The 16,738-nt window shown below is 42.6% G+C and overlaps 1 protein-coding gene across 12 annotated transcripts in view; it reads right to left on the bottom strand.

The window, feature by feature from the left end:
- dmd (dystrophin) overlaps positions 1-16,738 on the bottom strand; it is a 1,582,845-nt gene that overhangs the window by 979,648 nt on the left and 586,459 nt on the right. For all 12 annotated transcript variants that reach the window (XM_055644518.1, XM_055644513.1, XM_055644515.1 and 9 more), the window contains 3 exons: positions 11,673-11,774; positions 10,718-10,825; positions 3,831-4,010 (listed from right to left, as the gene is read on the bottom strand). In XM_055644518.1, the coding sequence (XP_055500493.1) occupies positions 3,831-4,010; positions 10,718-10,825; positions 11,673-11,774 (390 nt within the window). The remainder of the gene's footprint in view (positions 1-3,830; positions 4,011-10,717; positions 10,826-11,672; positions 11,775-16,738) is intronic.

The following is a 16,738-nucleotide window of genomic DNA, read 5'->3' as shown; positions in this document are numbered from 1 at the left end:
CATGTACCTGTCTAATTGTTTCTTAAACATTGCGATAGACCCTGTGTGTGGGAATATTTTCTCTCTGCCCCACCACTGCTGATGGCGGAGCTAACTGGAGAATGACCTGATTGTTTGAGATCAAAAACCACTGGTGGCTTTTTAAGAAGCTATCTTCCAGTAATTGAAACCACTGGAAAAGTAACAGACATAGTTTACATTCCGTAGTTTTGCTGAGGTCACTTGGAGAATCCACAAGGCCAATCTTGGTGGAGCAGAAGATGCCAAAATAGTGTAGGAAGGAACAGCAGATGCTGGTTTACACCAAAACTAGACACAGAATGCTGGAGTAACTCAGCAGGCCAGGAGATAAGGAACAAGTGCCTTTTCATGCCTTCTCAGAGATGCTGACTGACCGGGTGAGTTACTCTAGTGTTTTCTTTGTCTATCTTAGATTCCAAACCAGGTCAGACCAAAACAACAATTTTTTTCTACCAAATACACTGAGTTCACCCCAGCTGGTTAAGCTGTCAGAACATCCCCATGGGTCAGAAATATTTTAAAATGATTACAAAAATAATAATTATGCTTATATTTAAGATTTTTGAACGTTAAATACATGGACTCAAAAACAAATAAATGCACTCACAAAATCTAAATAGTCAACACAAATAACTGGAAACACTTTAACCCATTTTGCCCTTACTTCTTGGCTGGACAATGAAAGGACTTGAAGACACTAAACTGGTGGATTGCAAATTTGCAGGGGTCAGCTAGACACTGGCTTGATGGGCCAAATGGCCTACTCCTGCACCTACTGTCTATTGCCTTCCCATGTCCATGTAGGAAATCTGAACCCCACCCGTGCTTGGCTAAGAAATGTCAGCAGTGTAGCACGGAGCTGCCAGCAAGATCCAGCAAAACGTATCACGGTGTCAATGGGACTGAACCCACCAACAGACATCACTCTCATGACTTATGGAATTGGGCTGTTCTATGTTGCTGGTATATACTCAATAGCCAGAATGATCCCTCTCTAAGTCATAGATGGACATTTATGTATGCAACCTACAGATTCATTTCTAAGTCACAGCAATATTTTTCTTATTGCTCTCACTCTTACTTCTGCTCTATGTGGAAGATTCGTACATTCAAATAATCTCCATGTCATCCAAAATTGTAGCTACCCCATTTGTTGCCTCTTCCTCTTGTTTAACCCACATTATGTGAACCCACAGAGTGTAATCCCTTTTTTTTTTCCTTTCTCACTCATGAATTATCTCACGTTTGCATTTTTCTCATCATAACATTCACCATTCCTATTTCCCACATTTCCAATTCATATTTGTTGCTTTAATTTTTGATGCAAATCAAGTTCAATAACTCTATTCCTAGGTTGACAGAAAATGCTGGAGTAACTCAGTGGGACAGGCAACATCTCTAGAGAGAAGGAATTGGTGACATTTTGGGTCAAAATCCTTCTTCAGACTGCAGTCTGAAGAAGGGTCTCAACCCAAAACATCACCCATTCCTTCTCTCCAGAGATGCTGCCTGTCCTGCGAAGTTACTCCAGCATTTTCTGTCTACCTTCGATTTAAACCAGCATCCGCAGGTTTAAACTCTACAAACTCTATTCCGAGCATCCTTGGCTCCTTTGAGCCTTGTTCTCCTGTGGTTAAAGCGCTCTGAAATATCTCTCCCAATGCATCTTTTTTTCTCTCCCTGTCACACAACTGATCATGACAATTTTTCACCTTTCATCAAGCAAGTCAAATTAATTAACATTTTTTTCCTGACAGTGTACCATCAGCAAAGGCATTCAATCATCTCCCTTCTTGGAATCAGGATCCTATTTATGTGAAGCTGCTTCTTATCAAAAATGATAAACATCACCTCAATCAGCCCAGCTATACCTCTGTGTTTTACAATACACTGTATTTCCTTATACTCAGCTTCTCATCCTTTCTCTGGTGAAGTCTTTGCTGACAAAAACAAAATAATTTCCATCTTCCTACCTCTAACCCTCGATAGGTTACAGTAAACCACATGAATGATTCACACGTCATAATTTCCCCTTGGAGATTTAATATTGTTCCCCCTATTGTAGTCCACAGAGATGCAATAATTAATTCTGAAATACTGTTAAGACAGAAGCATATCACACCAAATTTACCACTTTACATTTTCTGCAAATGCATTATTAGAGTTACTGAACATCAATTTTCCTTGAAAATGCGCAGTGGTGAAATGGTGAAAATAGTCAGCAGGTCAGGCAGCAGATGCGGAGAGAGTAGTTGACATTCTGCTTTGACCTCCCGTAAGAACTGCTGATTTTGGCGCCATCTTTCCTGCTCCTCCTCCTCCTCCAAATTTCTAGTCAAATTTATTTTCCTGCTAATCCTCTTTTCCATCTCCTAAATTTGGAGTGTTTTGCTGGTTGCATCAAGAGAGACAGGGAATCCTGGTGGATTTAAAACTCTATTCCGCAAAAAAGCATTTGTGTGTGAATTTGGTTTTGGTTCAGAAAATGACTGCCCCATAAATGTTTGTTTCCAGCCCATTGATGAAGCAGACTAGAACTAAGTAAGTATGAATGGCACAAAGAACTGACCTGGAATATCTACAACTAAAACTGTATTCACAATCCCCTTACATTTTAATGAACACAAAATCCATTTTCATACAGTTCCTTCCAGTCAAAGAAATTAAAAAATCCATAAGCAAGCACTTCAGCAGACATTTAAATATCCTGAACAACAAATAAATTGTACGTTCTCCGTGAAAATTGTCCCTAGTGTGTCGGATAGAACTAGTTTGCTGATGACACTGTGGTGGTGGGCCTGATCTCAGACAATGATGAGAGGGCCTACCGGGAGGAGGTGGCTGATCTAGCACTCTGGTGCCAGGAGAACAGCCTCCTCTTGAACATCAAAAAAACGAAGGAGCTGATCATGGACTTTAGGAGGGCACATCATCCGAGGACGTACACTCCATTGAGTATAAATGGTGATCCTGTGGATAGGGTGAACTGTTTTAAATATCTGGGAGTCCACATCTCTGAGGATATGACATGGACATCACACGCCTCAGCACTGGTGAGTAAGGCAAGGCAGCGCCTTTACCACCTCAGGCAATTGCGGAAATTCAGAGTGTCTCTGAGGATCCTCCAGTGCTTCTACGCAGCAGCGGTGGAAAGCATCATGTCCGGGAACATTACCATCTGGTTCGGGAATTGCTCTGCCAAGGACAAGAAGGCTCTGCAGAGAGTAGTGCGTTCGGCCGAACGCACTATGGGAACTTCACTCACCCCCCTGCAGGAACTATACAACAAGAGGTGCAACTCCAGAGCAAACAAAATTATGAGAGACCTCTTCCACCCCTGCAACAGACTGTTCCAGCCGCTGCGGTCAAGCAAACGCCTCCGTTGCCATGCAGTGAGAACGGAGAGGCTGAGAAGGAGTTTCTTCCCAGAGGCAATTCGGACTGTAAACGCCTTTCTCACCAGGGACTAACTGTACAGAACGTATTTCCTTCTATTATTTATTACGTAAAATAATATGTGTCTTATGATTGTGTTTATAATTTGTTTGGTTGTTTTGTTGTTCCGCGAGCATTGCCACTTTCATTTCACTGCACATCTCGTATGTGTATGTGACAAATAAACTTGACTTGACTTGACTTGACTTGGTCAGCGCGGACTCAGTAGGCCAAATGGCCTGCTACCATGCTGTATCTCTAAAGTAAATTAAATTGCATCAATTCGTTAAATAAGTTGGATGCCAGCCTTGCCAAGTGACCAAAGCCAGTTGAATGGCAGTAAACAATATAGCTAATGAATATTGATGCCCTACCTCCTTGGACATACTCTCCAGCTTCTGAACAAGATCGTCCCAACGCTGAGTAAATTCCTCAAGCCTTGTCCGAACCTTCTGAGCCACCACCTTATTTTGGAGAGCCGCAAGAAGATCCTGGCTGAGGGCACAAAGTTTATCCATTGTCTGTCGTTTCTGATGCAGCTCTTCTTTTAGGACCTGATGATTAAGATAAGGTACAACTTAGAAGAAGCATGCAGCAAAGAAATTTGCCAGGGTTGCCCTATTCGTACATCAATGCACGTGTAGCTGGGAGTAGTGCACTCCTCGCATTCTCAGGAACAAAGCCACATTTCTGCAGGGACCCTTCATCTATCACAACGTGTGAACAATTCTATAAAATTCATACATTTAATTGAACTATCCAATCTAAGTGATGTTCAGTTGACAAGTAAGCGTTAAAAGAAATTTTAAACATCTTCTCAGAATCAGAATGTTTACCAGAGTCATTTCCACTTTTTAGGGCATATGCTTGTTATTTCATTTATTTTTGCAAGAACATCGTGCCCCACATGGTCAAATGTCTGTTCAAATGCAAGAGGAGAATACACAAGGCAGCTGCTCGGGTGTCATCACAACTCGGCAGCTCTCCTTCCTTGCTGAAACTTGCTTCACTCAAATGCCCATTATTCATGGCCCATCGACAAGGTTATGTTTCCACATTGAAAACACAATTAGTCCAGGATCTCCAATTACCTGAATATGAGAGGAGGGGAGCAGAAAGGCTGTGAGGGGTATTCTACAACTGAAGGAATATAATGAGAACAGGGAAAATAAAAATCTGAGTGTAAAATGGGCACGGCCAAGGTTTGGCCAAAGGTAACGTGCAGATTAGGAGAGGGAGGAAAGAAGGTAGAAGGACAACCAAAATAACTGATGGCCACTTTCAGGGCAGTCTCAACCTGAAACGTCACCCATTCCTTCTCTCCAGAGATGCTGCCTGTCCCGCTGAGTTACTCCAGCATTTTGTGTCTACCTTCGGTTTTCGCCAGCAGCTGCAGTTCTTTCCTACATAGGAAAAACCCTTCTTCAGACGGGTTCTCCTGATTTGGGAATGCCTTTACCGGCTGAGGTTAGAGCATTCTCCTGATATGGGAATGCCTTTACCGGCTGAGGTTAGAGCATTTTTCAATCAAATAACATTTAAAGCCTTTCTGAAGATTGGGTTATACTGTCTTGCTCTATATTAACAGATGCCCTCTGTGCAGCTGGATGCTTTCTGTCTTTGTTTGACACAGTTAGCTTTTATTCTGGACTAAAGGCAGGGCAGACCCCATGATGGCAAATAAAGTGAAGGGATTTCAACCCTCATCCTCTCTAACGGGATCTCAAATAGAATAAGCAGGAAATAATATTTGTGAGAGATTAAGCTTTACAGTTAATAAAAGAAAGTGATTTTCAGATTTTCTTACAATATGCCGAATGTGTTGCTCATAGCATGGTAGGATTGTCATAACCGCACACTGGTTGATTGAGTGAGGAATGGCTTCACATCATCTGCAATATAGCCTTAAACCTCTAGTTGCACTTCATTTTAATTCTCTTCCCCACATCAACCCTGACTTCAAGTTTCAAATTATAACCACAGCTTCTTGTCTTCAGAATGCAAAATCAGCACAGCATTCACAGCTGTCAGTGCTACCTTTTCTTTATAATTGTTACTCACTTTCCCCCCCCATTTTATCAGTCCTGCTGACAACATTTCCACAGAGCCTCCCTTGTTTCTTCCCCCTGAGCATCTTCCTTGTCTCTGCAATCTCTTTAAAACTTGTCATATATTTTACACTTCACAGTTATGTTTAAAGATCGCGGGGCAAGAAATATTTATCCTGCCTCCCGCTCAAAAAGATGATGCCTGACCTGGTAATTATTTGCAGCAGGTTTTGTTTTTGACTCGAGCATAAGTTTAGAAGAGAAACATCATTATATCATTAGTTAAAACTAATCTGAATGAAAAATCACTGTCCCTGCATAATTCAAGGATGTGTTGAAATTCTCAACCACTAACTGGCAGGAATCACCAGAATGTATAAAAACCTGTTGGCATCACTTAGATGTTGAAATAAGGAACTGAAGATGCTGGTTTACAAAGGACTCAAAGTGCTGGGGTAACTCAGCAGGTCAGACAGCATCCCAGATGAACATGGAGACGTGACGTTTCGGGTCAGGACTCATGACACAAATTGCTGGGGTAACTCTCTTGGTTTATACTCTCTAGAATTTAGGAGATTGAGAGGGGATCTTATAGAAACTTACAAAATTCTTAAGGGGTTGGACAGGCTAGATGCAGGAAGATTGTTCCCGATGTTGGGAAAGTCCAGGACAAGGGGTCACAGCTTAAGGATAAGGGGGAAATCCTTTAAAACCGAGATGAGGAGAACTTTTTTCACACAGAGAGTGGTGAATCTCTGGAACTCTCTGCCACAGAGGGTAGTTGAGGCCAGTGCATTGGCTATATTTAAGAGGGAGTTAGATGTGGCCCTTGTGGCCAAAGGGATCAGAGGGTATGGAGAGAAGGCAGGTACGGGATACTGAGTTGGATGATCAGCCATGATCATATTAAATGGCGGTGCAGGCTCGAAGGGCCGAAAGGCCTACTCCTGCACCTAATTTCTATGTTCTAACTCAGTGGGTTAGGCAGCTCCCCTGGAGAGTATGGATGGGTGATATTTTACATCAGGTCCCTTGACATTAAATGCTGGAATAACTCAAGCAGGTCAGACAGCATTCCTGGAGAACATGGATAGATGACATTCTGTCATGGTTGGAACCCGATCCAGAACATCACCTATTCATGTTCTTCAGGGATGCTGGTTGAGTTACTACAGCACTTTGTGTCCTTCGTCAGCATCACATAGATGCTGCATTTGCATTGAAAGGTCATGGACTTTGCTGACTTTACACTTCCAGGCACATGAGTGTTAAAGTCATAATGTCACACATTCCTTAACATTTTATATTCTGTTACACATGTTAACATTTAAATCAGTGAAATGTTAGCGTGTTGAAAAGCAAAGCAAAGGACCAACACTAAATAGATTTGACTCTACAAATTGTGTTCTTACACAAGACTCACCTTTGCCAATGATTTGAGTTTAATGAAAAAAGCCAATCATCTGCCATTTATTATAATGGTTAATGTGTTACATGAACAAGCAGCGCATTGAAAAAATATATTAAAATATTTCACTCCAGTCTAATTAGGTTTCTGTGTCCTGGATAAAGCAGGAGAATGAAGCATATCCGAGCAAGGAACAATGGGACAACTGAGGAATATTCCTCACTGTTCCTGGCTGATGTATGTCGATGACGGGACTTGAGGTCATTGTTGAACTGGTTGGAGGTCAAGACAAGAACCATATCACCTCATGTGCTGGAAACCAAAGAACAATTATGCAAATTGTATTGATGACAATGTTTTTTTCATTTGTTCAGCCACCATTAACCTCAGAATCCATAGTAGAATTAGAAGGGATGAATGGTGGTTTCAACACAGTATTTGAAAGAGATTTAGGAACAGTAAAAAAAGGGGGAGGAGTATGGATAAGAGGAGAAGCAGTGCTGACATTAGCACCCTATCCTTCCGAAGAAGGGTCTGAAGAAGGATCTTGACTCGAAACATCACCCGTTCCTTCTCTCCAGAGATGCTGCCTGTCCCGCTGAGTTACTCCAGCATTTTGTGTCAGCTATTTGCAAAATCAGTTCTTTGAGCCTGGCATAGATCGCCAAAGAGCAGAACGACGGCCAACAACCGGAACATGCCCCGGTAGGCCTGAAGCACCTCACAGGCCTCCCAGGGGACTGTAGTGAATCCAGGCGGCGAGGCCAGCCTGGGCTGAAGGAGCCTCAATGGTGCGGGCGATTGCAGCCTTGGTGGCGGCAGTGGGAGACTCGGCGGTGGCAGGGGCCTCGGCTGCAGTGGAGCCTCGCGGTCGATGAGAGTGAGGGGGGAGGGGAAGACAATGGAGATCAGGCATGGGGGGGACCGCCGTGAATAACAATGGGGACCTGATGTGGGGTGGGACCGCTGTGAGGGACGGTGGGAGAACAAAGGGGGACCCGATGGGGGTGAACACTCTAGTTTAGATTCCTCTGTCCAGGGGATAAGTCTGTGTTTGTTTGTTCATTTGTTCCAGTGAAGGCTCTGTGCACAAGGCAGCCAGCCGTGTCTTTTTCGTTTTGTTTTCACTTTTAATATCTAGTTTTTGTGTACCTTGTGTGTTGTGACTGTCAGCAGATCAATTTCCCTCCGGGGATGAATAAAGTTTTATCGTATCGTATGCCAACCAATGTATATAATCTGAGATGAACCAGTAACACAAGATAACTAAGGGACCAGATCACCTCAGGGGGAAAAGATTGGAGGTAAAGCTCATCTATTCACTCTCAAATTTTAAGGAAGGCAGATTATACAAGAGAAAGGTAGACAAAAATGGTGGAGAAACTCAGTGGGTGAGGCAGCATCTATGGAGCGAAAGAAATAGGCAACGTTTCGGATCGAGACCCTTCATCAGACTGAAGAAGGGTCTCGACCTGAAACGTTGCCTATTTCCTTCGCTCTACAGATGCTGCCTCACCAGCTGAGTTTCTCCAGCATTTTTGTCTACCTTCGATTTTCCAGCATCTGCAGTTCCTTCTTAAACATACAAGAGAAGCATAAGCATAAGACTTATTGCTTCAGTCTCCAAGTTCAAAAAAAATAAATGCCCAATGTAGTGCAGAGATTGAGATAAATGATTCCGAATGCGAGAGGAAATATTTCAAGAAAAGTCAAAGAAGTGTCAGCTGCAATATACAAAGGATGCAACTGAATGAGCAGGGTGAAGGAGAAATCAATTAATAGACAGAAAAATATTGGGATCGATGAGAAAGCTGGAATGTTATCCATCGGCATAACAGGATCAGAACAATTAAAAGACAAAACTAAATTCAGATGATTCAATAAGCAGAAAATATTTGCAACAAGTCGGGTGCAGTGGGGGAAATCAAGGACATTGGGAGCATTCAGAATGCAAATTGTAGCTGGGTGGCAGCCTGGATGTGTCTGAACACTCAAAGGATGACTGCTCTCATTTGCAGCAGAACTGGAGGCTGGCAGGAGCTTCCTTGATATTAACAGATGCTCCTTTGCTCAATTAAATTGTTAAACCACCTGCTGGCACTGCCAGCTTGCACTTTGACATGCTGTGTCACAGGGCCAAACCAAGGGGTCACTACAGAAAGGTTTGTTCTCAGAGCCAAAAATGGGGAGGTCATCATTTCTTTCTTGAAAGAGAAAATGGGCTTCATCATCCCCAAACACACGGCAGCTTTGCCCCAGGGTGGGGGTATGTCATGACAACCTGATGGCACTGGTAGCAGCCGCAGAATCATCAAATCAGTCTGAAGAAACATCTCTACTCAAAATGTTACTTATTCCTTTTCTCCAGAGATGCTGGCTGACCCACTGAGTTACTCCAGCTTTTTGTGTCTCTCATTGGTTTAAACCAGCAACTGCAGTTCCTTCCTTCACCTCACATTTGGAATATACAGGAGACTGGTCATAGAGTAATGCTGCACCGAAACAATCCCTTCAGTCCATCTTGCCCTTGCCGACCAAGGTGTCCCACCTACACTAGTCCAACTTGCCCACACTTGGTCCATGTACCGAGTGTTAGACAAACATGAATCTCACAGGGGTCGTGGGTCTTTGGGATTACAAAATAAGGGATTGGAGAAACACACATGCATTTGAAGAAAGGTACAAGATTATTGTCGCCATCAGTCTGAAGAAGGGTCTCGACCCGAAATGTCGCCCATTCCTTCTCTCTGGAGATGCTGCCTCACCCGCTGAGTTACTCCAGCATTTTGTGTCTACAAGATTATTGAGGTGGGCCAAAGATTGCAGAGGTGATGACCAAATCACCAGAGAGTGGTGAATCTCTGGAATTCTCTGCCACAGAAGGTAGTTGAGGCCAGTTCATTGGCTATATTTAAGAGGGAGTTAGATGTGGCCTTTGTGGCTAAAGGGATCCGGGGGGATGGAGAGAAGGCAGGTACAGGATACTGAGTTGGATGATCAGCCATGATCACAGTGAATGGCAGTGCAGGCTCGAAGGGCCGGATGGCCTACTCCTGCACCTAGTTTCTATGATTCTATGTTATAAATGGAATGATGCAAGCAGCAAGGCTGTGGCTCACTTCATGTTCAGAGGCCAGACAGCACTAGCGAATAACGAATTCACGGCGGAACAATTGTTTGCTTGATGGCCTCAGCAAACTGAAAGGGGAGAATCGTGCAATGTTACAGAGGTGCAAATAGAAGGTGAGAATGCAGGTCCGTAAACCAAAACTCAGCCTGGAGTCTCATATATGTCACCCAGTCTCAGACACTTTAGGACGGGGAAAGGAATTTGTGGCAAGGACTAAAGATATTAGTTTCTGTATTCCTGATACTCATTTGGAGAATCCATAATATTGAGATAGACCTGGACATCAGCCAAGCAATCTGACCATTGTGAGAGTGAGTGTGGGCTAAGGAACGACTAATGGAGGTAGGAAGTTGGACAGGGCCGATATCATATCTTGGAGACCCAAGAAACTACAGATGCTGGAACCTTGATCAAAACACAAAGAACATGTTCATGGCCGACACCAGTGGATATACTCATGATGCATTACGATAATAAATAGAAAACAAGTTAAAAAAACTAAAAAGTATTAAAAATTGAAAATTATTCATTTACTCAATCTCAAGAAAAACATTTTGTGCTCTTGACTGTTCTAACTAAAAAAGTGACATGGTAAAATAAAACAGCTTCCAGATACTTAATTGTTATTTATCCATCACATGAATGGATGCATCTTTCAATAACTATGGCACTCACCGCCAATTTCCTCAGATTAGTGAGCATCTCATTCTGATCTCTAAAGCCAGATGTCTGTATTTTACTCACGGTCTTCTCCTTCTCCGCCAACCATGCATCAAAGTAGCACTAAGACAAAGAGGAATGTTTGTGTTTGAAACACCGAAGAAGCACAAATGAAATAGCAACCATTAATCACAGCTGTTATTATTTGGAGAGCACACATCCTACTGCCCAATTCTCGCACTTTTTTGTGATTAACATTTCACTTGTTGAATGGAAATAAAGACTTGGTGTGCAGTCATAGTGGATATGGGACCATTGTCTGTAATTAAGCAGTGTTGGTGATTCAAGATCCAGCATGTAATTTGTCACCTGCCAGCTTCCAAGGTTAGCCAGTTGCTCAGGAGAGGCGACAAGCAAAAGTGAATCACACGACTGCTTGTTCAGGGGTTTTTTATGCAGCATTATCTCAGGAAATCAGAGTACTCATTTCCAAAACTTGGATTAGGAAGATACACTAAATAGTCACCTGGCAACCTATGGAATGGTTTATTCGTCCATTATAAAAGCACAATGAAAAACAAACAATGTCATAGGCCAGAGTAACTGCAAACGTTCTCTAAAAACCATAAATTTATAATCACTTGGCTATCATTAGTGTTTTTGTTGGAACAAGAGAATAAAGATATTTTAAAAAAGCTACGGTTAGAGAAACACTGTAACTATACCGATCTAAAATATCTGAAAGCAGCTTCATCTTTATTAAATAAACTCTCTTGCATTAACATGCTCTGAGGCCCACTTGGAAAATGAGAACAAAGGAGTAAAGCATCTATACATTGCTCCAAAAAAAAATTGCTAAAGAGTTATTGGCAAGTAGCAGGTGCAATGACGCCAACCAGAGTCCTTTTCAAATAGTAGTCATCTGTATCACGATGAAGTAAGGTCACGTGTTAGAACTGTGGTGAGATACCTGTTCTTCCGTGAAATATTCCCATTTAAAAAGAATCTCTTGCAGTAGTACCCAGCGTTCCTCAGTCCATTTACAAATGGCCGCCCATCTCTCTCCGAGAATCTGTAACACAAACAAATTAAAACTTTCAGGTTGTTTGTACCAAATAGAGACTCCTCGGCTTCACACTAGTTCTAGTGGGAATATCATTCAGCCTCAGGGTTGCTCCGACTATCTGAATGGACTGCCAATTCTGACAGCAACTGATCAAAGATGGTGGATACTCTGCCCCAAGATTACACAGAGAAACCTAATCTGCCCCGAGCAAGTGTTGCTCTGCATCATCTTCATCAAACTCTTATTATCCAGCAAAATCCAGTCTTTTCTTCCTCCTTGAACTTTTATGCCGCATTCCCGAGTGGATTTCTCCACATTACTTTCTTTGGTCAGGGTACAAACAATTTCTCAGTACAGCACTTCCTTCTAAATTCTAATTTTGGTAACTATCTGATATTAACATCTTCTAAATTGATCTTCACAATTTAACCCTCAGCTTTTTTTTCTCCCTTCCTGAAAGGCATCAATGTGCATTCCTGATACAGTCCGTGCAAATCGTATTTGCATCTTCTCCGGTCTTCCAAACCTTTTTTCATTCCATGGTAATAAAAACAGTGCATATTGCTTGGAATTTAACATAATCAGGTTTAATTTATCTACGTTGATTTTGTTTTCATCCTCAGTGTCTAGTTATTTTTATTTATCGTGTTAACGTGTCATAACTTCTCTTATTTTGTGCATTTGTACCCAAATGCTTTTGCCCCCCCCATTCCATTTAACATTCTTAACTTTACCATTCACCAGCTCTGAACCCCCACCCTCGTTTAATGCTATCTCCAAGTTAATAAATTGTATTTCAGATTCTAATTGAATTGCCATGATAAATAATAAAGCAGACTCCTTTGGGATCCCATTTTGCACCTTCTGCCAATGTACAGTGGCCTTTAGTCCTCTTCTTTCTGTTTGCTTACAATCAGCTTGCTCTGTAGCCTTCTACTTATGCAAGAAGGAACTGCAGAAGGTAGACACCAAAAGCTGGAGTAACTCAGTGGGACAGGCAGCAACTCTGGAGAAAAGGAATGGGTGATGTTTCGGGTCGAGACCCTTCTTCTTGCCAAGCCAATTTTGGATTCAGTCTACCAAAATATTATAGATCCCATGTACCCAAACATCTGGACCAGATGGCTGTGCAGCATCTTGTCAGGAGTCTAGCTGAGGTCCACGTTCATCACTTTACATTCAGCAATTGTTTTAGTAACATCCTCAAAAAAATTAATTGGATTGTTGAGGCAGGATTTCATCTGCACAAAACCATGCCAGCTCTCCCTAATCAGGTCCCCAGCTTTCCTAATGATCGTAAATCCTATCATTGAGGTATACCTGACTAAAAATTCCCAATTACTTTGAATCTGTGTTATAGCATCTCAAGTCAATGAGGGGGAAGAAGTGTCAGTTGCGGTAGATTATTTTAAAACTCCCTGTCAACTGAGGCGAATTCAGCGAAAGTAATATAGTTATTCAAAAATAGACAAAATGCTAGAGTAACTCAGCGGGACAGGCAACATCTCTGGAGAGAAGGAGTGGGTGACATTGCGGGTCGAGACCTGTAACGTCACCCATTGGTTCGCTCCCAAGATGTTGCCTGCCCTGCTAGGTTACGCCAGCATTTTGTGTCCAACTTCGATGTAAACCAGCGTCTGCAGTTCCTTCCTACACATAATATACTAAGCCAGATTGCTGCTTTGAGTTGCCAGACACAGTCAGAAATCTGTCTACGTTCCCCTGAGAACTCACTGGTATTTCATGCTAACGCTCAGCTTTGATGAACTCAGTCTATCATTTAACAGATATCAGTGCTTTCCTCTGCCACGCGCTCATCTTCCTAAGGTGCTCAGTTCCAGCAGCAAATGAAATACTCACTGGGCATGCGTGAAACCATGGTTCAGAAGCAAGGAGCCACTAAATGACTAGTGATGTAGAAGCAAACCATTTTAAATCCTAATTTCAGAAATAAGCTCTCCCCTCACCAAGTGAATCCAAAACAGGATAAGTAATTGATCGTGTTCCTCCGAGTGGAAACCATTTGCATTAAATACAGTTATTATCTTTGCTTTAAGCAAACCAAACAAGTAGCAGTGATAAATCCATTAAGATATCGTGCTGCTTCAGCAGATAATTATCTGCATTGCCTGCTTCTAATATTAAGCTGTACAAAAGAAAACCTCTCCCAGTTCAATCCCTGCACTACATGCACGGCCACACCAGCACTTCCTAGACTCACCGTAATTTGTAAAATGTGTCCGTCAGCGATTCCCACACAAAAACAAAAATGAAGAAACTACTTTTCAAAGTCACCTCAGAATATCCCATAGTTCTCCTCCATGAACATCTGAAGCTGTGAATATATATAATTACATCTGTCCCAGGCAGACACTTGGCACCGAGCGGCAGGTGGGAAGATGAAAAAAACATCTCTCGATGCCGACCTTGTCCAGGCCAACTGACAGGTATTCGCACCAAGAGCGGACACATTCGGGGACATGTTGGCATTTGCTGTCACACATTCAGCGGCAGACACAAATGAAAAGGCACCCTGGCATTCAGGACCTCTTCTTAAGCCTTCTGGGAGATATTCTGCAGAGGCTAAACAAGTAACAAGTTACGCTGTGAGCACTAATGAAAGCAGAATAATTCATGGGTGATAAGCCACAACAGATGAATTGGAGTTGTTTTAAACGTTCAGTCCCAATCAAAAACCGTGCTGCTGCCGTGCTGCTGCTGCTGGTCCTCAGTGGTAGAGGACGGAATGTCATGAAGGTTATCTCCACCAATTCCTGGGTCGGCAAGACTGTCACATGAGGAGAGATCAGGTCAACCAGGTCTGTTTACACCAGAGTCTAGAAAAATGAGAAGCATTGCACAAAACGCTGGCATGGCTTGGATGCAGGGAGGGGGTTTTGTCTGACTTGGGATTTAAGTGTTATCGGGGTCATAATCTCAGGATAATGGGCGAGCTATTTAGGACTGAGATGAGGGAAAATTTCTTCAAAGTGCAAGTGGAGGCCAAGTCGGACCATAAATTTGAGGAGGTGACAGTTACTTGCTCCTTACTATGAAGGAGGTAGAAGGTGTTCAGCCCTTGCTGGTATACATTATAGCATCCAGCAGGGTCATTCCCTCTCGCCCGATCTCCCTGCCGCACTGTGCCCTATTCTCTTTCATAGGCCATCATTTCCTTATTGATCCTCTTGCTTCTTGCACTAATGAAAATTTACACCAGCCAACTAATACCGGCACATCTTTGGGATGCAGGAGGAAATGGGAAAACACAGCAGAAACTTAGCCAGCCAGGGGAAGAACATGTAAACTCCACCCAGACAGCAACATAGGTGAGAGTTAAGCCTAGATTTTTGTCCACACTGAACTCTCGTTTTTACACCTTACCCTTCCATATCTCTATGTTGCTCTTTCCCCTGACTCGCAGATTGAAGAAGTGTCTCGACCCAAAACGTCACCCATTCATTCTCTCCAGAGATGATGCCTATCATATATCGTCTTTCCGCTGACTGGATAGCATGCAACAAAAGCTTTTCACTGTACGTCGATACACTTGAGAATAAACTAAACTGAACTGATCTGAACTGGCCCGCTGAGTTACTCCAGCATGTTGTGGTTATCTTCGGTGTAAACCAGTATTGGCTGTTCCTTCCTGCACATTCCCTGAACACGTGTTGCTAAAATAAAAGGCATCAAGAGGCGCGTGGGGAGTGTGAGAATGTTGTATTGGGATAAATGGTCTGCCGTAATCATGGTGAGTGGAGCAGAAGATACTAAGTGCACATGTTTCTATGAACATTAGTAATATTTTGTGAATGGGATGAGAAGCCCCTTGAAACTGCCTCAATGGGGATAACTGAATAGGATTCTGCAGGAAGCTCATATACCCTAAAGGTTTCTAGACATTAATAAGCTTTTATTGAATAAAATAAGTTGTAAATTTTTGATTGGGGGATATTACTTGCTCCCATGTTTAGATCCATGCCAGTAATTCAACATTAGACTCATACTCTCAATGTTTACTTGTATAACTGTTGCCTTTGGGATAAAATAATGCTTGACTTTGACACACAGGTAAGATACACATGCTCCCAAGTGCAAAAGTCTAAGAGCCCAAATGATGAAGTTCACAGTGAGGTGATGCAGACAACATCTCTGAAAGAATGCACATAGCAGAACAGAAGTAGCATATTTCATCAATAATATTCCAAACGTTTAAAAACATCTCTTGCAATAATTACCTCTGCTAAACTCAAATGAACCAGAATAACCAAATTCAAAATATGTTCACAAACATCCACACAGGCAAAGACTAATGGGCCTGTCCCACTTAGGCGCTTTTTTCGGCGACTGCCAGCAACTGTATTAGTCGTAGCACGTCGCCGAAAAAACGGTGACTGGACCCCCCCCTGCGACTATGTCTACGACAATGTCTACAACAACCTACCACCTATTGGAAGTCCAGCGACAGCAAGCTACCGACAACCGGCGACCTATTAGGGCGTTCAAGTTCAAGTTCAAGTGAGTTTATTTTCATATGTCCCTGATTGGACAATGAAAATCTTGCTTTGCTTCAGCTTTCAGAACATAGTTAGCATTTATTACAAAACAGATCAGTGTGTCCATATACCAGTATATAAATATATACACACACATGAATAAATAAACTGATAACAGATAATGGGTTATTAATAATCAGAGTTTTGTCTGAGCCAGGTTTAATAGCCTGATGACTGTGGGGAAGTAGCTATTCCTGAACCTGGTTGTTGCAGTCTTCAGGCTCCTGTACCTTCTACCTGAAGGTAGCAGGGAGATGAGTGTGTGGCCAGGATTGTGTGGGTCTTTGATGATACTGCCAGCCTTTTTGAGGCAGCGACTGCGATAAATCCCCTCGATGGAAGGAAGGTCAGAGCCATCCACCTATGACCACACCTGTCCCCAGTTGACACAGGTAGTCGCCAAGGGAATTCACC

The sequence above is a fragment of the Leucoraja erinacea genome, chromosome 13 (genome assembly GCF_028641065.1).
Source record: "Leucoraja erinacea ecotype New England chromosome 13, Leri_hhj_1, whole genome shotgun sequence".
NCBI classification, from domain to species: Eukaryota; Metazoa; Chordata; class Chondrichthyes; order Rajiformes; family Rajidae; genus Leucoraja; species Leucoraja erinaceus.
The sequence above is the reverse complement of the archived record's forward strand: the minus strand, read 5'-3'. Positions and strand labels throughout refer to the sequence as shown.